This window comes from Tursiops truncatus, chromosome 10 (genome assembly GCF_011762595.2).
Source record: "Tursiops truncatus isolate mTurTru1 chromosome 10, mTurTru1.mat.Y, whole genome shotgun sequence".
Classification (NCBI taxonomy): Eukaryota; Metazoa; Chordata; class Mammalia; order Artiodactyla; family Delphinidae; genus Tursiops; species Tursiops truncatus.
The window spans coordinates 59108379-59130609 of record NC_047043.1 but is presented as its reverse complement, the minus strand read 5'-3'; the positions used below and the strand labels follow the sequence as shown (position 1 = coordinate 59130609).

Below are 22231 nucleotides of genomic sequence, written 5' to 3'. Positions count from 1 at the left end.
CAGCTAAAGAAAATAGAGATTTTTAATAATCTCTTGGGGATGGAGGTCGTGGTGGGGTGGACATGGGGTGGGAGAGGTTGATTTATCCTAATGGGAGATGGTGGAATCTGAAATCTCAGACTCCACAGCTATTGGGGATGGGGGGAGGGAAGTATAATGGTAGATGAGGAATCTTCATGCTATTCCTTTGAAATCTCACTTGTCTCTCTTGAGAGTGTCTTTTTTCTATCTTTCCCTTTCTTTCTCTTTGGGTCTCTACCCACCACCCTTGTCCTTCTCTGTTTATTTCTGTCTTAACCCTATCCTTCCCCCTTCAGATTTGCTTCTCTTCCTATTGACCTCCCACACCACCCCCGCCCTTGTTTCATCCCAGCAACTGAATTAGTAACAATACTGAATGAATGATTATGTTCTACTGTTAACTGCATGTGCTAGTATTTCAGGTTTTCAAATCTTACTTCCGAAAATTGTGTGAGATGTACTTTATTTCTCTCTTTCAAAAATGTAATTCATTTACCATTTACTTCTGAAAGATTCCTGCTTGCTTTATTCCCTGTGGATCAGAAACTCTTGACAGGTAGAAGAAAGCTTCCCATCCTTGTCTTAAGTATATCAAACGATATGCTTCTCCCTTGGAGATAATTCTTTCCATTCTCATAGAGGCCTGTGAACGCAGCAGTTCCTGTGGAGTTCCTCCTAAGTGCATGGCAAGCTTCAGGCCTCTCATCCCTTCTTCCCACATACTTTCCCTTCTTTCTTCCACCTTCTATGGATGTCACTAGAGACTTTTTATTTTATTTCTGGTTTTTGCACTTCCTGATTCTCCCCTCATAGTTTCTGCTGTCCAACCATCACTTCCCAAGGCTCTTACTGCCATGGTCTCCCCACCCCAGCACGGCTACTCAGATAGACCATGCAGTTGGCCTGGAGGGTCAGGGAGGTTTCTGACCCTTGGGGGCAATTCCCTTCCTCTTCACATAGCTGTTCGGTGAGCTGTTCAGTCTGTAAAAAGTCGAGCCCATTCAGTTATGTTTCCAGAACCTCACTATGAAGAGTTACAGAATGTCATTGCCTACAGTTCTTTTACACTTTTAATAATCTATTGCATGGACCCAAGTAGGTTGGAAACTGGTTATATATATATATATAATTTGTTTATTTATTTTTGGTTGCGTTGGGCCTTCGTTGCTGCACAAGGGCTTTCTCTAGTTGCAGCGAGTGGGGGCTACTCTTCGTTGTGGTGCACAGGCTTGTCATTGCGGTGGCTTCTCTTGTTGTGGAGCAGGGGCTCTAGGCACGTGGGCTTCAGTAGTTGTGGCATGCGGGCTAAGCAGTTGTGGCTCGTGGGCTCTAGTGTGCAGGCTCAGAAGTTGTGGCGCACGGGCTTAGTTGCTCCACAGCATGTGGGATCTTCCCAGATCAGGGATCAAACCCATGTCCCCTGCATTGGCAGATGGATTCTTAACCACTACACCACCAGGGAAGTCCTGGTGGCTGGTTTTCATCTCAGTTCTGCAAATACCAGTGAGGCTCTGGGCCAGTTGCTTAATTTCACTGAGCCCCAGCTGGAAAGATAATTTCTAAGGTCACTTCCCGCTCAGAATCTATGATTTCATCAAGTCCTTTGGTTAGTTGGCATCACAAAAAAATAAAGAGCATCTTGCCAGTGAGCCCTTGTATGCCTCACTCCTCCTCTGTATAGTTCCTAAACATAGCCCAGCGGTGACACAAGGTAAGCAGTCAAGACAACTTGATGCTTGAATGAATGAATAAATGAACACAAAGAAGATTTTAACAGACTATCTGGAGCCTGTTTTGTCATGGATGTGGCAAATGACACGATGGTCACAGAGTTATAAGGACTGGGCTTCTCACTATTTACAGTAGCCAGGTCAGGGAAGCAACCTAAATGCCCATCGACAGATGAATGGATAAAGAAGATGTGGTACATATATACAATGGAATATCACTCAGCCATAAAAAGGAATGCAATTGGGTCATTTGTAGAGACGTGGATGGACCTAGAGACTGTCATACAGAGTGAAGTAAGTCAGAAAGAGAAAAACAAATATCGTATATTAACGCATATATGTGGAATCTAGAAAAATGGTACAGATGAACCGGTTTGCAAGGCAGAAATAGAGACACAGATGTAGAGAACAAACGTATGGACACCAAGGGAGAAAAGCAGGGGGCCGCGGGGGTGGGGGGTGATGGTGGTGGGATGAATTGGAAGATTGGGGTTGACATATATACACTAATATGTATAAAATAGATAGCTAATAAGAACCTGCTGTATAAAAATTCAAAAAAAATGTATAGCAAAAACAAAACAAAAAAAAAAGGACTGGGCTTCTCTCAGTCCTGTTTACAGGACTATTTACAATTAAACAGGGTGGCCTTTGAGATGTTACTCTTTCCCACTCCATCTCTCCCTCAGCCTCCTCCACCTGTTGGACATCATGCTTAGGAATGAATCCTTAGAGCCCTGGGGAAAGTGTTTAACAAGACTGGATGAAACACCTTGTACTTAATAACAAGTTAGGCTGCCCCCAAATTGCAACTTGCCTTTACCAATATTTGTAATTGACTTTTAGGTAAACCTGCAGCTAAACTTACCATTAGCTCTGGGAGAGGAATCTGTTATCAAGTGTAAGGACAGAACATTTGGCTTGAAGTCAACATCTTTCCCTTCTAAAATTGGCAAGAGATATAAGAAAATTAAAATCTGAGGCCCATGCCTCTAAGAAAGAAAGAGAAGTTGTCATTATTGCAAATTTGTTGATTTTTAATTTAATGACATAATTATTTCTTCAAAAATGTTATTAAAGCCATGGTATGAATTACTATTGATAATGTCAAGGAATTAGGACATTCTATTAATTTTATGCAAAAGTCATTTCACTTCATTAAGATAAAATTTATTTTATTGGACCATGTCCACTACATACCTCAGCAGATTTTCTTTTTGCCCAAACTCCTTTTAAACTAATATTCATTTTAGGGCTTCCCTGGTGGCACAGTGGTTAAGAATCCGTCTGCCAATGCAGGGGACACAGGTTAGATCCCTGGTCTGGGAAGATCCCACATGCCGCGGAGCAACTAAGCCCGTGCACCACAACTACTGAACCTATGCTCTAGAGCCTGCGAGCCACAACTACTGAAGCCCGAGTGCCACAACTACTGAAGCCCGTGTGCCTAGAGCCTGTGCTCCACAACAAGAGAAGCCACCAAATGAGAAGCCTGCGCACCGCAAAGAAGAGTAGCCCCCGCTCGCCGCAACTAGAGAAAGCCTACGTGTAAGACCCAACACAGCCAAAAATACAAATAAGTAAATAAAAATTTTTAAATGTCTAATTAAAAATATATATTCACTTTAATAAAAACAATATAATTAAATTGTATTTGGAACAATGCACAAGGAAAAAACGTTGGAGGCTTTTGCTGAGGGGAGCCAGGTCGGAAAGGACAGGAAAGAAGACAGACTTTTTACTGTACCATTTGAATTTTGAAACATGTGAAAATACTTTTTATTGTAAAAAATTAATAATAGAATAACAGGCACATTAGTTAAAAATAAATAGTGTTAAAAGACAGGTCTCTGCCTCACCTATCTCCACCCCCACCCTTGCCCTGTCCTTCTTCAGAAGCATCTACTTTCAGCTCTTTCAGCTGCTTCTTCTCGTACTTAGTCTCACATTTCTAAGTAGTATGCTCTTATTGCCCCTTTTAGATCTATCCATTTTAGAGCGTGTCCGTTAATTACCAATTACGGTATTTGAGAGTTTCGTGCTCTTATATGTCATGACCACCTGCTTCCTCTTCTTCATCTTAATATGGTTAAATCATAGCTTTTTTGGTTGAACAAACAGCCAATGTAAGTATTATTCACTGGTGAGCCAAGTTGTTCTATGATTTGCTTCCTTCCCTTTACAGTTTTCTATTTTTCCCCAGTTTTTATTTGCTTAATTTTCTACATTTTTTCAAGTGATCCAAAAGATCTGTTACATGTCTAACAATAATTTTTCCAAATGCCCAAACACATCAAATTTCCCCTAGAATTTTTTTTTTTATTCTGTCTATCTTGAAGATTACCAACGCTGGTTATCAGCTGCAGTACCCAAGGTGATTCACTCTCTTCCTAAGAGCCTCCTTTGTTCACACTAACTTTTCACGGAGACTCTGTTACCAACACAATCCTACTTGGAGAAAAGTAAATTAAATTGTTTCCTCAAGAGACACACCCACCTTTCCAGGGGCTGCCAAAACACCCTGAATGTTTTCCCCTTGAACTCCCTCTCCTGCTTCACAAGATACGTGGGGCTCAAGGTGCAAACATGCTTCATTCACAGCAGAACACATTTTGACCTAACAAGCTGGCTTCACCAGAAGATTAGTATTTGTTTTGGTGCCTAGTATCATAGTGGATGCAAAGTATCAGACATTCCCTGATGGCAAAGACTTTGCAGTCAGGCTCATTAGCACAGCTGTGAAACAGAAATAACAGTTCCTAAGTGCTACAAAACTGTTTTTTCCCCTTTCCATCTCTGATTGATATTTCGTTTACAACTAAAACATAGGGAATCTTTGTCAAATTCTCTTTTTGTTCTTTTCTTCTCTTTACTCTCTTACCCTGTATGACAGATATAATGTTAACATCTTACTGCATGATCCAAGTATTTTCATAAGTTTTTGAAACTCATTTTGCCTCCAAAGTTTACTCTCTGCTTGACCTTTAACAATTTAGTTAATCATGTTGCACTTCAGCTTCTTCATATGTAATTGGGAAATAATAATAAAACTTATAAATTTGTTGGGAACATTAAACAAGAAAGGTCAATGTGAAGAATTTAGCTTACTTCCTGACACTTTGTAAATAGTCAATAAATATTAGCTATTGTTTGTATATTGGAATTATTTTTTACCATCATCACCATTTTACTTGGTCACAGAAGGGAATCTTAATGCATAATTTCACCATCTTCTAGTATTCAGTGTTATTATTAAGAGGTCTGATACCAATCTGATTTCTATTCCTTTGTAAGTGAACTGTTTGTTCTCTTTCTCCTTCTCTCTCTCCATCTCTCTCTCCAATCTTCTCTCCATCATCAATGTTTTGAAAACAACATGTCTTCTTTGCCTTTTTTTTCATCCATTGTACTCGGCACTCAATTTAGCACTTTCAATCTGGACATTATCTTTTTCCAATTCTGGGGTGTTTTTCTTGTATTACTTCTTTGATAATCTCTCCCCCTCCATTTTCTCTGCTGTATTTCTGGAACTTGTTATTGGATGCTGTACTTCCAGAATTGATCCTCTTTTTCTTATAATTTCTCTTTCCTTATCTTTATCTTTTTATAATAGATCCTAACGTATTTCTTCATACTTATTTTCCAAACAGTCAACTGGACTCTTCCCTTCATCTGTGATGTTTTAAATGCCCAACAGAAGTTTTCATGTACTCTAAATAGTTCCCCTTCCATCGTGTTTCCTTCTTGCTTAATGGATACGGTATCTTCAAGTCTCTCTGAGAAGTTTAGTGATTCTGGGGTTTCTTTTTTATATTTTCTTCTGCTACTTGCATTGTCTTATTTGTTCTATGAGTTCCTTTTTTCTGTTCAGTTTTTGTTTTTGCTGTTGTTTTTGTTTTCTCTCTATACATAATGCATGTTGGTGGCTTTGCCCTGTCTTGGCTATTGGTTCATATTTAAGATTTAACATTCAGCCTGATGAGCTCTTCAGTCACCACCAGGCACCAAATTAATCATATAAGCCATACTCCTAGAATCCAGACTGTTTCTAGGAGAACCTCAAAACACCCATCTATAACCTCCTGTGATGAAGCCGTAAAAGGCTCTGGTCATAAGAAATGGAATGAATCAGCCTGAACCTTTTTAGATGGCTCCTTCAGACAAAGTTCTTTCTACAAAGAACTTTGTATTTTTCAGAACAATATTCCCATTTTTTATAAGAAACAATTTTTCAGAACAATATTCCCATTTTTTATAAGAAACAATTAAAATGCAGTTGTCATTGGAGAGAGGCTTACTTTCCGTCATATATCCTTTTGCGAGACTTCTGTGTGAGCAACAAGGGTGTCTATTTATTTAAACTGGCTGACGGAGACCCCACCACTGAGCAAGAGCTGAGGGTCTTGGTGCTGTGGGGCTGAACAAGCTGGTATGTCCAGGTAGCAGAACGTAGAAATAGCTCAGCTGAGCAGCATCAGGGGCAGGATGAGCAGGAGAGGCCAGCCCCACAGGGCACAGACCCAGTGCATGTCACAGCATAGAACTTCCTCCTTGGGGCTCCCTGGGCCAGGATGAACCACATCTGGGTGCAGTGACCACTCCCTTGGCTGCAGTTGGCTCATGCTGTAGGAGCAACCCTTGATTTCATTGCAGAGTGGCCGGTGTGGGAAGTAGAAATTGAAGGGGTAGCAGGAAGCCCCACTGGACACTGGTTACGTTGTGCAACACACTTCTAGGTAAAGTAGGTGCAGCAGTTTTCACACGAGGACTGACAGTCATCTTTGCAGAGAGGCAGGTCCAGATCTGCTCTCTGTGCCCAGTGTGGTCCAGCTGCTGGAGCCAGGGCCCCAGGTTGAGGAAGCATTCATAGAGGCAGGTGTCCTGGATGAAGGGGTGTTTGCCATCTCTCCATAGTGGTTCCAGTGAGTCTGCTGAGGCAGGACATGTCTTTGTGGGCTTCCTGGAGCAGTCAGCATTTGCCTTCCAGGAACTGCACTGTTCGTGCAGCTTGTCCTTGGAGCCTGGACTTCCCTTCTGGTGCTTTGGCGTCCATAGGAAACCAAGCAGGACCCTGCAGGGCCTTCCTAGGGACATACCCCCGCACTGTGTCCCTCACCTCTTACTAAGGATTTGAGTCTGTATCCACTGAGAAATGGATGGCACAGAAGTGTCTATTAAGGATGGGGTTGACATAGCGAGATCTGTGTTTTGAAAAGAGGAGGCTGGTAGCAATGGGAAAATGGATCATAAAGGGAGAAATCGAGACCATTGTCCAAATCCAGGAGAGAGAGAATGGTAGCTTAGACCAGTGGTTCTCAAACTGGGAAATCTCACCCCTCAGAAGACACTTGGCAATGTCTGCAGACATTTTTGGTTGGTCCACTGTGTGTGGAGGGATGTTACTGGCATTTTGTGACTGACCATCAAGGATGCTCCTTAATCATGATACACGGGATTGCCCCCAGAGCAAAGGATTATCTGGCCTGAAATACAACTAGGGCCTAGACCGAGAAACCCTTGCTCAGACTGTGGTGGTGGTGGAGATGGAGTACATATTGGAGAGATAATTAAGAGGTTAAAATCAGCAGTAATTAGTGACTGATTATGAGGAAGGAGGGAAAGATTACCAAAGATAACCCTCAGGTTTCTGGCTTGCCCACCTGGATGAGTGGGGGTGCCATCCACTGAAATTAAAAATGTTTGAGGAGGTGATGGTCCGGTGGGGGAGGATAAGGAGCTCAGCTTGAAGCCTAGTAAACTTAGATTTCTAAACCTAGAAACTTAGATGCTTCTAAGACATCCGAAGAAGTCAAACAGGCAAGTCTCTAAGTCTACAGCTCAAGGGGGCAAGCCTGAGCAGGAGACATGCATTGGAGAGGCTTCTGTGAATAGAACAGAAGCTGTGGGCATGGATGAGATTACCTAGGAAGAGAGTACAGAGTGAGGAGTAAAGAGGGCCCGAGACTACATCTTGAGAAACTCCTGGCAGAGGAGCACAAACCAGCAAAAAGCATCTAGCGAGGTGGGGAGAAAACCAGGGCATGTCACATCCCATAAGCTTCAAAAGAGCCTGTTTCCCCCACACCTTCTCCAGCATGGAGCATCATAGATCCTTTGTGGTGGTGGTTGTTATATTCACTAGTTTGTTGTATCTTTTAGATTCCACAAAGAAGTGATATCATACAGTATTTGCCTTTTTCTGTCTGACTTATTTCACTTAGCACAATGTCCTCCAAGTTCATCCATGTTGCTGCAAATGGCAAAATTATTTTATATATATATATATATAGACATATACACAAACACACACACACACACGTATCACAGTTTCTTTATCCATTCATCTGTTGGTGGACACTTAGGTTGCTTCCATATCTTGGCTATTATAAATAGTGCTGCTATGGGCTTCCCTGGTGGCGCAGTGGTTGAGAGTCCGCCTGCCGATGCAGGGGACACGGGTTCGTGCCCCGGTCCGTGAAGATCCCACATGCCGTGGAACAGCTGGGCCCGTGAGCCATGGCTGCTGAGCCTGTGCGTCTGGAGCCTGTGCTCCGCAACGATAGAGGCCACAACAGTGAGAGGCCCGCGTACCGCAAAAAAAAAAAAAATAGTGCTGCTATGAACATCGGGGTGCATGTATATTTTCCAATGTGTTTTTATTTTTTTCAGGTATATACCCAGGGGTAGAATTTCTGGGTCATATGGTAGTTCCATTTTTAGTTTTTTAAGGAACCTCCATACTGTTTTCCATAGTGGCTGCACCAATTTTCATTCCCACCAACAGTGTAGGAGGGTTCCCCTTTCTCCACATCCTCGCCAACATTTGTTATTTGTGTTCTTTTTGATGATAGCCATTCACAGATATTTTTAAGCTTTGCTAAACTAATCAGTTAAAAAAAACCTAATTTATTTAGTTATTTATTTTTAATTAATTATTTATTTATTTATTTTGGTTGCACTGGGTCTTAGTTTCAGCATGCGGGATTTTTAGTTGCAGTGTGTGGACTTCTTAGCTGCGGCATGCATGTGGGATCTAGTTCCCTGACCAGGGATCAAACCCAGGCCCCCTGCATCGGGAGTGCAGAGTCTTTCCCACTGGACTACCAGGGAAGTCCCCCAAAAAATCTTATTTAAAGATATTAAAGTTTTAATTGGCAACTTTTGGGTAAGTAATGAGATTAAACATCTTTGCCATGTTTATAGGCCATTTATTCTTTTTAAATTGGCCAGTGCTTGTCATTTGTCCACTTTTCTACTTTAGATATTCATATATTTCCATAGATTTGTAGGACTTCATTATATATCATGATTTTTTACTCTTTGCTATCACATTCTTAAATATTTCCCCACAGTTGATCCCTTTTTTTAGGGGTGGTGTCTTTTTCAAGGCAGTTGTTTTACATTTTTATGGATGCAAGTTTGTTTACTTTATCTCCCTGCTTTAATCTAATGCTAGAAGAGGCTGTTTCTTCCCAAGGATCATAAAAATATCCTCCTCTATTTTCTTAGTATATTAAATCCTTTTTTCTATTCAAAATTTTAATCTACATAAAATCTATTTTTATGTCTGATGAGTGACTGGGATTTGTTCAAAAATATGAAAAGTAGAGGTTTCAAAACTAATTATTGGATAATATGTTCTTTCAATTTCCTCTTTTTTTTTTTGGCAGTACACGGGCCTCTCACTGTTGTGGCCTCTCCTGTTGCGGAGCACCGGCTCTGGACGCTCAGGCTCAGCGGCCATGGCTCACGGGCTTAGCCGCTCCGCGGCATGTGGGATCTTCCCAGACGGGGGCACGAACCCGTGTCCCCTGCATCGGCAGGCGGACTCTCAACCACTGCGCCACCAGGGAAGCCCTCAATTTCCTCTTGATGCTATACTAGATCCCATACCCATTAACTAGTCTGATACTGAACTATCTCTTATGTTCTTTAGCTCTCTTGGTATATTCCTGTGCCCAAACCAGGCTGTTTTAATTACTATAGTTTTATAGTATGGTTTGATGCCTGGTAAGGCAAATCTGTGTTATTTTAAAATCAGGAAAAACCATAAACGTTTGCGTATGTATGTATACGTATGTATCTGTGTTTGTTCCTGCATGTGGAGGGTTGATGGGGAAGTGTGTGTGTGTGTGTGTGTGTGTGTGTGTGTGTGTTCTTACACATGGAAGGTTGAGGGAGAAGTGCCTTTGAATGACTAGGACTAGTTGGGGAGCCGCAAAGAAGTGTGAGACAATGCCTGGAACAGAGAGTTTCAGAGAAGTTTGGAAAAATAAAAGTAGATTTGGGGTCTCAAAGGAGGTGGGTGCTCACAATTCCAGGGCCTGTAGATTGAGGAGAGCATTCAAAGTATGAACTGTACCAACTGAATTTCAAGGCCCTTTAGGCCTAGGAAACTCTTCTCAGCTCCTGGGAAACCAGTAGGGATGTTAAGGTCAACCATTCATCCCTTAGAGCCAGTGTTACTGACCCCAGGCCTAGGTGCAGCGTCAGCAGTTATTTGTGGGTTTATGGTCCCCTGGGTGCAGAGAGTCCCTCATCTTTCAATCCTATGCCTTGTGTTTCACTGACACACAGCTTTCAATGAAAAGAAGTCTTACAATTTAGCAAGTACATACTGAATGCCCCACTGTAGACTCTGTACAAATTTCCTGCAAGGGTCCATGTCCATCAGATTTGGGGTAAGTGACTGGTGCTCTTGCATGCCTGTGTGTGTGAGTATGTGCACGCACATACACACACCCAGACCTCTCTGGTCTCAGAGGTCTCAAAACAGGGGCATTGTTCTCTGAAGGCCCTCTTGCCTCATGAAGGGTTTGGCCCTACCTGCACAGGACAGAAAACTAGTGGTGCACAGGGCCTGGCTCCCAAGGACATAGTTGGGGCCTCAGCAATTCCTTCCAGATAGTCAGGAACCACAAAGAGGGATGATCCAACAGAAGCCTGCTTATGGGACTTCCCTGGTGGTCCAGCAGTTAAGACTCCATGCTCCCAATGCAGGGGGCCTGGGTTTGATCCCTGATCAGGGAACTAGATCCCACATGCCACAACTAAGATCCCGCATGCCGCAACTAAAGATCCTGCATGCTGCAACTAAAAAGATCCCGCAGGTCACAAAGAAGATCCTGCATGCCCCAACTAAGACCCAGCGCAGCTAAATAAATAAATAAATGTTTAAAAAAAAAAAAAAGCCTGCTTATGCCTCTAGCTGGGATCATTCCAAGAGTCCTTGGGGGTCACCCAGAGGGGCCAGAAGGCTACCTGCTGCTGCATTAAAAACAGACTCCTGGGGCATTTGAATGGCTGCATTTTTGTCATCTTTCCTATTTGGCCTCTTCCAGGCAGTGCTTGCCCTGAATTTTGGCCTAATGACACATATATAAAATGCAGTGGGGGAGACCACTGCTCAGTAACCAGTGGGAATGTCCCTGGGCATAGCCAAGGTGGTTCTGCTAAACTATTTGAGAGGGAACGTCTCTGTATTACTTTGCTCTCCTGGTCCAAGTGACCTAGGGACAAGTCTGCTTACCTGCCTCACCCCCAACATTACAGGTATTTACAAGTCTCGACTTCACAGAAAGGTGGGGCACAGGGCCCACCTGTGCATACCCACGGAGTGCCCAGTCTCTGCCCTGCCCTTCCCCCACTTCCCCTCCACTTAGGCTTGGGGTAACAGTGGTGGAAACTAAAAGACAGATCAAAAGGCTCTTGGCCTCTACATCGAAGAAGGCGGCAGGCAGAAGACATCGCCCCCGCCCCACCTTCCCCAGGTAGGCTCGGGCGGGATCGCGGGTGGAGAGCCAAGGTCTCGCAGCGCCTCCCGCCCCTCCCCACCCCCACTTCGGGTGGTGATGAACTAGAAGAGGTCAGGTGAAGAGGTGCTTCGCCTGGACCGGCGCAGGGGTCGGGCCCCGGACGCGGCAGCCCCGCCCCCGTCCCGCCTCGCCCCGCCTCCACAGGAGCCTCCTGCGCTCTGGCCGCCAGCTGGCACTGCGGCAGCGCCAGTCGCCTTCCTCGGGTCGTCTGTGCACAGGTAAGGACAGAGGTCCCCATGTCCGAGACGCCGCGGAAGGAACGGGAAGCTTCGTGAGGCTGAGATCTGGGAGGGAAGGAAACGGAATCGGATTCCGCAGGGGGCTGGAGGGAGGGACCGAAGGACGCGAGCCCCACATCCTCGGGCGGTGGGGAGGTGGTCCTCGCCGTGCCGGGAGAGGTGGACACGTCTTTACCAAGCGCTTCCTCGGGTCCGGAGATGGGCTGGGCGTTTGGATGCCTTGGCTGTGTGGAGACGCAGCCCAGCGTGAGGCCTCCAATATCCTGGGGCGCTGGATGCCGGGGGCCCCGACATCCTCTTGCAATGGTCGCCAGCCAGCAGCCACAGATAACCGTCCTGGATCTTGAAAGGGCGACCTCGGGCTCGCGGGCCGCGAACACACACACACAAGCCTCCCTTGCTGGTGTGCTTTGAAGAACAGCCCTTCCTCAGACTATGAATGTTCATAATAGGTGGAGGATTTGTTCTGCCCCGGGAGGTGTGTACAGGTGGGAAAATCTGCAGGAGAAGCTTGACTTCTTAGAAATCTTTTTGAGTTTAAAATTCAGCAAACCCGTTCTTCTTCCTTTCCTTGCATGGGGGGTGGGTGGGGGGTGGGGGGAGTTGACCTTAGAATGTAAGCCCAGTTTTGGGTCTGTCTTGGAAGTTCTAGGTTCATCTGTCCCCCGGAAGGTTTTCCTTCGGTAGAAGTGAAGTGGCTTGGTATTTTAACACGGTGCAAGTTTTTGGAACTTCGTAAGTCAGGGGCCACGAAAGCTCTGTCATTCTGTGTTCTCTCACCTGCAGCTGGAAGGAGAGATGTTCACGGTACTGACCCGCCAACCTTGTGAGCAAGCAGGTTAGTATCGCTCAGCAGGCAGCAAATGTGATTTTGTCACATCACCCGAGAATCCCAGCTTCAGCCCACAGCTCTTCATCCATGTCCCCAAGCAAATGACGGTTTAACCTCTTTGGTGTGAGACAGTGCTCACCGGGCTTTCACCACCGGCATTCCACAGATAAAAGTAATTCTTTACGTCAAAGCAACACAAAACAAGGACTAACATGCTTGTTTCGCGTAAATGGTTTTTCCGGTTTGCATAATCCATTAATTTGGCCCTTGTCGTTTCCCTTACCCAGCTGTGTGTAAGGTCTGCTTTAGAATATTGTTGATTTTGTGATGAATTGTAAAGCGCTTGGAGCTTGCCTCTCTTTCCATCCAAGTGTTGTTTCTGGCAAGGCGCCTACAGCATCCCCCCTGCCCCCACCCGTCATGGGTCAGCGTTGTTACCGCTGATACTGCAGGCACATGTGTAGAATGCTCACACACACACTCACACACACACACTTCCAAGCTTGCCCTTCCTGCCTGCCTCTGGAGCACATTTTGGAGTTGCTCATGTGGAAACCCAGAAGGGTCTGGCCTCTCCACTTTCGGGAGGCACCTGGTAATTACAGTGTTTGTCCAGCCCTAATGACAGCACAGCTCTAGGCTGCATTCCCTAAATGAACGAGACCTGGTCTAGTCCATTTTGCTTTGTGATAGGCTTTTCTGCTGGGGCAAGGGTTTGCTTAAGGTAATCATAGCTTTTTACCTGAAAACTGCTGAAGCACAGAGGACTTAGGAGGCCAGCCTCCTGGCTGTGGTCGGGAGACTGCTTATATATCACCCCTACTCCCGCCCCATGGACAGATGTTCTTTAGTGGTGCCCCTAAATTGGGTATTCAAAACACTTTGAAATTTTAACACAATATACTGTAAGGTCACACATACAGACTAACTTGTTACATTCCTTCCAAAGGACAAGTTTAACATGGCAGATTAAACCTCTACCTTGTCTTGTTAGGGGAAGAAAAAAAAATCCCTTAAACTATAACTGACACTGGCATATGTATTGTTTAAAAGTTGATGCAAAAATTTGCCTCTGTGGATAAACCGGTTTCTGTCTGGGTCATATCCTTTGACCTGGAATCACAGAAAGGTGATCCAGGACCCCTTTAGGGGTTCTTAAGGTTAACTCCACAGTGGCTGGCCTCCCTCCAGGTGCTATGACAAACGATTCTGCAATGAGTAATTTGGTGTACAAGTCATTTAACACACTCGGGGCTAGTTCTGTGGAATAAATTCCCAAAAGTGGGATTTTGAGGCAGATGGTATACACATTAGCAATTTGATAAATGCTGACAAGTCCCCCTCCAGTTCACTCCCAGTGACAAGGTAGGAGAATTAAGGTGTTACATGACCACCTTTGACATCAGGAAGTGTCTGTGGCAGCATCTATACTGCAGGGGAATCAGATGAGGTGGTAAGAGTTGGCTGTTCTGAGCTATTGAGACCCACTGCATGACTGGCCTCCCCAAGTAGTGAGCATTGTGATGAGATTGGATATTGAGGCTGAATCTAACTCTATATGGTAGTATATACATGCTCTTTCTTTTTTTCTTCCAAGAAAATGTCTCCTAGAAATAATGAAGGAGTAGTAAAGCATAGGTTATGATGATCTAAAAGTATATGTTCTGGAATAGGACAGGATCTACCCCATTGCTATTCAGTTGAACTTTCTGTGATGGTAGAAATGTTCTGTAGCTACACCGCCCAATGTGGTAGCCACTTCAGGTTACTAAACACTTGGAATGTGGCTAGTGAAACTGAGGAACTGAGTTTTTAAATTTTATTTCATTTTAATTAATTTACATTTAAGTACACAATTAGTGAGAGAAATATTTGGATTCTCTGAATTCAGTGATCTTCCTGTTATGCTAGTGTTTATCATATTTCAGCCATTTGAGTGTCACCACTTATATTTATGCTATAATAGTTCTACCAAGACTATTATTTAGTCAATATTTTAATTAAATGTCTTTTTATCTTTTTAAAAAATTAGGTATAATTTATATACAGTGAAATGGATAGATCTTGTGTCCCTAAATTAGGTATTCTTGCCTTCTGAAAGGACTATGTTTTTAGAACAGGGACAATTTATAAGAATCTTTTTTTTTTTAAAGGGAAATTGTACCTAAGGAGCTGGTTTGCTTTGATTTTCAGTTTTTTCCAAAGAACTTTGGAAAATTTGATAAATTTTGAAAAACGCACACACCCATATACCCCACAATCCTATTAAGATGTAAGAGCATTTCCATTACCCCAGAAAGTGCCCACGTGTTCCTTCCCAGTGGATCCTTGCCCCAAACCCCCATGCAATCACTGTTCTGATTTCTGTCACCTGCCTGTTTTAGAACTTAACATAAATGGAATCATTTCAGAAAGTTTCTTTCTTTTCTTTTATTTTTTTATAAGTATATTTGCTACTTTATGAAATTTTCACTAGCCCACTGATTTTTTAAGACCCAAGTAAATATTTGCTCATAATCATCTAGTTAAGAAATATTAGTTTAAATTTAATAAGTAGAAATAGCCCATTATGATACATTATATATTACTATATAATGCATATAATTATATATTACCTTTATTCAGAGGCTATATATTTAGTTGAAGACTATTCATATGCTACATTTTTTCTTTTGCTTTTAAATGTATAGATATAGTTTACATAGATAGATATAGTTATGATTAAAATACAAATACCAGAGATTATATGACCACTTTGGGAGGGAACACGTGGATTGGCGTCTAGTTACTCTTTGTTTGTGAAGATGTAGGGGAGACCCTATGCCTTTACTATAGACACAGGAAAAATGACTGAGGTTGAATTCTTACTGGGAAACCACATATCTTAGGAATTCAAACACGTTACTATTTGCTTGACAATAAGTCATCATGTACTGAACTTTATAATCATTGATTACATCTAAAATACAATATGAATTTCTTTTTATTTATCTGAGATTATTTTCAAATGAAATGTTATATCACCTGCTTTAATAGAAAACCCATAGTTTTCAAATCTACATTGAAACAAATGTTATTGTAAATCATCTCAGGGATGACCAGTAATATGCATAACACACTTTGGGAAATACCAGAGAACTAAATCATGCATATCCTCCCTGCAAACACTGGTTTAGTCCACTCTTTGGAGGAAAGATAAATGGGTATTGAGCCCAGTTGCTGTTCTAAAAGTATTGGTCTCACTAAAGCCAGAGGAAGTGACTTATGCATGCGGTTAAGCACCCAGTCCACAGATTCTACAAAGAAGGCCAGGACCTTGTTCCCAATTCCCCCTCATGTGTCTTCTGGGTCTCCCCATTTTAGGCCTCAAGGCCCTCTCCCGAATTTCAGCCATCATCACCTTGGTGGTCTTGCTTTTGAGCATTGTGGTGCTTGTAGCTGTCACACTCATCCAGATTCACCAGAAAGAGGTTCTCCTTCCAGGACTGAAGGTAGGTGTGAAGGGGTTGGCATTGAAGGGAAGAAATGGGCTCTGACATCAATGATTCGAAACTCATGAGTTAGAAGAGAAGAAAATTATTGCCCCTTACCTCTAGCTAGAGCCAGGGAAAGGATGGGTAAGAACCCAGGGAGAAAGACTGGACATGCTGGGTTTGTGATGTTTGAGGTGAAAGATTGATAGTGGTGACACCTTCTCCTAGGACTGTGAGGTCTTGCTTTGACTCCTGACTGTTAGAACCAAAGCTAGACTCTGTAGCCAAGAATTATAGATAGCTACCAAAGATTTACCAGCTTGTCAGTTCCTCCAGATGACACAAACTTGCTCATGAGTGAAGACCAGGAGACCCAGGCTCTTCTTCTGGCCTAGCCTGGGTAAACAAAATCAAGGACCTGAAAGGACTTCTTGAGCTGTGTTGTGCTACCTCTGTTGAGTCTAGAAGTATGCCATGATCCCTCTGACTCTTCCCCCACCAAAATTACTCAGGACCTTATGCTAAGTTCCAGAAGCCTCTCTCAGCTCTTGATAAGTCCATCCCCAAATGGATGTTCTCTGGTAGGCTGAGAATTGTGTGTATCCCTTCTGCCTTGGCTATTAAAGGTGGTAGGAGGTGATCCCATGAGAGACTGTCAAATGAAAGGTGAAGAGAGTCAGTAAGTCCTTCAACCTTTTTGGGTAGAAGTCAGCAAACTTTCTCTGTAAAGGGCCAAACAGTACACATTTTAGGCTTTCAGAGCCGTTTATAGTTTCTGTTGCATATCTTCTTTTGTTTTTGTCTTCTTATGACTCTTTAAAAATATGAAAACCTCTCTTAGTTGGACAAGGGCCATAGGAGCCATGTTATTTGAATCTCATTTAGTATCTATCCTTGACCTTAGAGTCCTTTCTACATCTTCCTGCTGTTAGGGAGTGTTCAATGGCTATATCTGAAATAGAGGTTTTTAAAAGGTAAAAAAGAAACTAATATTGCCTTGGCTGCGTGGGTGAGTTTGCTCTACCATCCTGAGTTCACTTTTCTAAAGGATTAAAGTAAAATCTTTTTATTTATTTATTTTTGTTTTTTTTGCCTTCACCATGCAGCCTGTGGGATCTTAATTCTCTCACCAGGGATCCAACCTGGGGCCCAGGCAGTGAGAGTGCCAAGTCCTAATCACTGGAACACCAGGAAATTTCCTAAAACAATTTTTTTAAGTTTATTTATTGTTTTTGGCCGCGTTGGGTCTTCATTGCTGCGTGCAGGCTTTCTCTAGTTGTGGCGAGTGGGGCTACTCTTCATTGCAGTGCCGGGCTTCTCATTGCAGTGGCTTCCCCTGTTGTGGAGCACAGGCTCTAGGCACGTGGGCTTCAGCAGTTGCAACTCTCAGGCTTAGTAGTTGTGGCTCACAGGCTCTAGGGCACAGTCTCAGTAGCTGTGGCACATGGGCTTAGTTGCTCCATGGCATGTGGAATCTTCCTGGACCAGGGATCGAACCCATGTCCCCTGCATTGGCAGGCGGATTCTTAACCACTGTGCCACCAGGGAAGTCCCTAAAATCTTTTTTAGATAATGGAATTTGGTTCTTTTATAGGTATTTTACTTAAGAATCTCAGCCCCCCATGAATAGCATGAATAAAAATGAAAAATAAAAAGCCTTATGCAGCTGTCTAATGGTGAGAGGAAAACAAATTATCTGGTTGTCCAAAGACATTAGCTAAGGCCTAGAGAATCTGTTTTCCCAAGTTCCAGACACTGCCTTCTCCTATAAACTATATAAAATCAGGATTGCAACTAGGGGAAATACCATCCCCTTACACTTTGTAAATTGCTATTCGGTTGAGTGAGCATTTTTCCCTGAATTATCGCACTGAACTCTTCTGCCAACTATGGAAGGTGGACAAGCACTGTCACCACCATTTTGCAAGTGAGGAAACATAGGTTTGACCAGTGGATGGCAGGACCAGAACTGAAACCCAGACCCTCTTGTTACCACGGCTCTCTTCACTTACTTCCCGCTGTTCCTTGATCCTAAGTTCTGAACAGGGAACCCAGGAGGAGATATTGGCCTCTGCTGGGAAAACACGTCCTCCTTTGCACAGGAGGGAAGGAGGGAGGATGGATGCAGAGACAGGAAGGTGCTGAATTGGAGAAGGGACGTGCCTTCCAATTAGGGGGAAGGCTGGTTCCACTCTTAGACCCCAGTAACCATTCTTAGACCCCAGTACCACCCTTAGATCCCATAAGTCAAACAAACCAGCTCTAGCTGCGTTCCAGGTATATCTCTCTGTGGGACAAGGGAATGTGCCCACCAAGAGTCATGCTTCCCTTCTAGAACATGTTGTGGTGCCTGAGACCCCAGAATCCAGGGTCTGTGTGGGCCTCCTGCTGAGGGCAGACCTCACCACTGGTCTGAGGGGTGGTAAAGGGGCAGCTGCTTGCAGGGAGAGTAGACAGAGCATGGGTGTGGGGTCTGAGCTAGCCCACCCTCTACAGTCAACATACAGGTGCATGAGGCTGTTTACTCTATGGATTTGCCTGGGGATGGGAAGAGGACAGGTGGGGGTGGGGCAGAGCAGAAGTCTTCATTTATAAAATTTTCCCTCAGGCCCTTTAAAAGTGAGGGATGAGGGGGCTTCCCTGGTGGCGCAGTGGTTGAGAGTCCGCCTGCTGATGCAGGGGACACGGGTTCGTGACCCAGTCCGGGAGGATCCCACATGCCGCGGGGTGGCTGGGCTCGTGAGCCAGGGCTGCTGAGCCTGCGCGTCCCGAGCCTGTGCTCCACAACGGGAGAGGCCACAGCAGGGGAAAAAAAAAAAAAAGTGAGGGATGAGCTGGTTAAGGCAGTTGTTTTGGGAGATGAGAGGTAAATTCAAACTGGAGGGATATGGAGGAATTAGAAGACTTGAAGAGTAAACTGAATACAGAAAAGTGGGTCCCTGAGCAGTATGGAGGGCAATGTTGAAGGAGGAGACCACACATGCTTAGTTCTGTGTCAGAGGGGTTCCCCTAGTCAAAGATGCCCATGCAAGATGGTCATCTGGGGGTGACCCCAGGAAGAACTGTGGGGGGATGGGAAGTGAGACAGAAGGGAAGGCAGCCAATGGAGGGGCTATTACCCAGCAGGTTACCACTGTGGGCAGCTGGAGCTGTTCTGCTAGGGATTTCTGGGAGCCAGTGCAGAACTCTCACCTCAGGGGTGTCCTCTGCCATGGGCATATAGAACATCTGCCTCACAGTCATCCTACTCAAGGGCGTATTTACACACCAGCTTCCATTAGTCATTGGTTGAGGGCTGCTCCCTGGGGAACATTAGCTCTCTAGTATTTCTGGCATATTGTGGGCTCGGGTAGGTTCAGCCAATGGAGACAGCCTTCAGGCAGGTAGAAAGTGCATGGTTGGACATCACAGTGGTAAGGTCTGAGGGCTTGTGGGCAGGGAACCCTCAGTGACCGTTCCCTGTAGATAATTATTATTCCCATTTTGAAGATGAGAAAACAGGAACAGAAAGGGCAAATAGCTTCCCACAGTTACACAGATTGGAAATAGCAGACTTGGCACAGAAGGAAGAAAAGAGAGCAGAGAACATTGGCCTTAGGCAAGGGTTTGGAAGGGCCAGCAGACATACCCTCACGAATTAGCAGACGGTTCAGAGAGGGGGTTTTTAATCTCTTCAGAATCTCGCTGTCAGGCCCCAGTTGTAGGGGACAGGAAGTTGTATAACACAGGAATATTGGCTCAGAAGGCCCATTCTGCTTCACTGAGTGGGTTAGTTATAAGAAAAGACAGATGTCCTGGGCCGGTTGAAGCAGGAGCAGAATGACAGCTTGGAAGGGGGCATTCCACATGCAGCTTTTCTCAGGCTGTCCAGAGACCCTTCCTTTTGTTTTGCAGTGTGTGCTAGGGGCAGGAAGGGCAGTGTGGAGGTGGAGACCAGTGAATATAAAGGCTTTTTCATTGTTTATGTTTTCATACCTTGAGCCTTGTTTTGCCTTTTTGTGTGCTGCTGACAGTTGGTTTTGAGGAGCCAGCTCCACAGTGGCCTATCTGAGGGGCCCTGGAATGTTCCTCAAGACCCACGTGAAAAGTCATGATATCTGGCTATTAAATCCAACGTTGGCCTACCTAACCTTGGTTCATCTGAGTGTAAAAGCGGAACTATTAAAACTTAGCCAATGGTGGAAATATCCCCAGTCCCTTTTTCACTGTCACTGGTCTGACCTGCTCTATCAGCTTGAAGAGTAAACATGATGACGTTGCCTTTATGTTTCACTCATTACCCCCCACCTCAACCCCGCTGCTTTATTATCACTAAGTCCAATATCTTCCTCTTGAGGTTTCGCCCTCCTAACTGCATCACAGTTGTTTAGAAGCCCTGGAGCTTCTCAGACCCATCTGATCAATACCCCACTGCCACTGCCGCTCGCAGCCACATGGTGCCACTGTCGAAGAGGGGCCTGCAGGGTCCCAGGTTTCAGGGACACTGCTTTTCTGCCAGTCAGAGCCCCACCTTGGGTCACATGACTCTCCAAAGCACAACAACTGGGCCAGGCTGTGTTAAAACCATTTCCTTCTAACCCTCATCCATTCTCAGTCATCAGCCTGGATATCTGGTGCCCTGTGGCCCACCTTGGTTTACCTCTTGGAGTACAAGAGTTGCGTAATTTGTTTTTTCCTTTCCAGAAGGCCCTGGCTCCTTATTCAAATTGGTGATTCTCCTCTCCAGCCAGATCTGCACACCACTTAACCAAGAGTTTGCTTCTGAGGGTCTTTTGTCTGAACAAAGAAAGTCTGCCGTACCATATCAGGCACCTTCTTATTAATCAGTCACCCTGTTAAGACTTGTTTTCCTTGGAACTCAGTGAAAGCACAGGGGCAATGAGTACAGGTTTAAGAGTCAGTTAGACCCCGGCTTGATCCCAAGTCTGTGACCTTGGCTAATTATTTAACCCCTGTGAGCCTCAGTTTCCCTATCTGTCAAGTGGGGATGATGATAACACCTGCCTTATAAATGCAAAACTAAAGCCCTTTGTGCAGTGCCTGGCATATTATAAGTGTTCGCCAAATGTTTATTACTACCATTATTCTCATTATTATAGTAAGAGTAATAATGATGATGATGATAATAAAAATAATAATAAACACATCTAAGAAAGATGATCTTATGACCTTTGCTTTTGCTTTTGTTAGAAGCTCACAAAGTTCTTGAGTTTTGGATAATGGGGTTCATATGTTTCCTTTTGGTTCACCCACCGACTGTATCTTCAGTTCCACATTCAGACCATGTTTGTTTGTTTGTTTTTCTGACACTGCATTAAACAGAAGGTGACTTAACGCTTTTCATCCAAACATCACCCACCTAGCTGAACTGAATGAAATTCATTCTCCCCTTCCCCCTCCCTCCATGGAACCGCAGTGAGTTGCACTGATCTAGGCAAATGAGCTCTGAAAACTGATTAAAGACCAATCTTTTCACTTTTGAAAATGCCAGTGAACGATGGTGGGGTGGGGGTGGATCGTCTTAGTGCAAAGTAGCACTGGGCCTCAAGGCTGTCCCTGTCACCACATCAGCAGGCGCCCAAGGGGCCGCCATTTCTCCTGCAAATCTCAGAGCAAAGTCTCTGGCTGCTGCCCATTCTGGTGAAAACTGAATCCCATTTTCCCGGACTTACAAATGAGGATGGACATTCTTCATTCTTTCAGATCTTGGCCCAGCAGCCTCGAGCATTCTTCATGAAGGGTTGGGATAAAGAAAATTTGGGGACAGACAGGCACCCTCTGGAGTAGCTGCCCTCTTATGCTCTCTCTCCTCTTATCAGTGCCAGGCATGGAGGGGCTGGTGAGCAGGTCAGCAGCAGAGGGAAGGAAAGAAAGCAGACTGATACAGAGGCTCAGACCTCTGGAGTGCCTGGTTTCCTTCAGTTTCAACCTGTGCTTTAATCTCACGGGGAGCCTCTGCCTGGAATAGATTGTGAACAATGCCTCCTCTGTTTGCCATGGGGGGTGTCATGTCAGGATCCCAGGCAACACACATCAGATTGAAGAGCTGAGGTGAAGAGGCTATTCAAGTTCAAATACCAATGTACACAGGATGTTCTATCTTAATAGAATGGAGAAGCTG

General features: G+C 44.4%; 1 protein-coding gene across 3 annotated transcripts in view; it reads left to right on the top strand.

The window, feature by feature from the left end:
* Positions 1 to 11681: 11681 nt before the first annotated feature.
* The window catches only part of ENTPD3 (ectonucleoside triphosphate diphosphohydrolase 3), a 34649-nt gene continuing 24099 nt past the window's right edge, over positions 11682 to 22231 (top strand). For all 3 annotated transcript variants that reach the window (XM_019946892.3, XM_019946891.3, XM_019946890.3), the window contains exons 1-3: positions 11682 to 11784; positions 12592 to 12643; positions 16001 to 16128. In XM_019946892.3, coding sequence (XP_019802451.1) covers positions 12604 to 12643; positions 16001 to 16128 — 168 coding nt within the window. In that variant the 5' untranslated portion in view covers positions 11682 to 11784; positions 12592 to 12603. The remainder of the gene's footprint in view (positions 11785 to 12591; positions 12644 to 16000; positions 16129 to 22231) is intronic.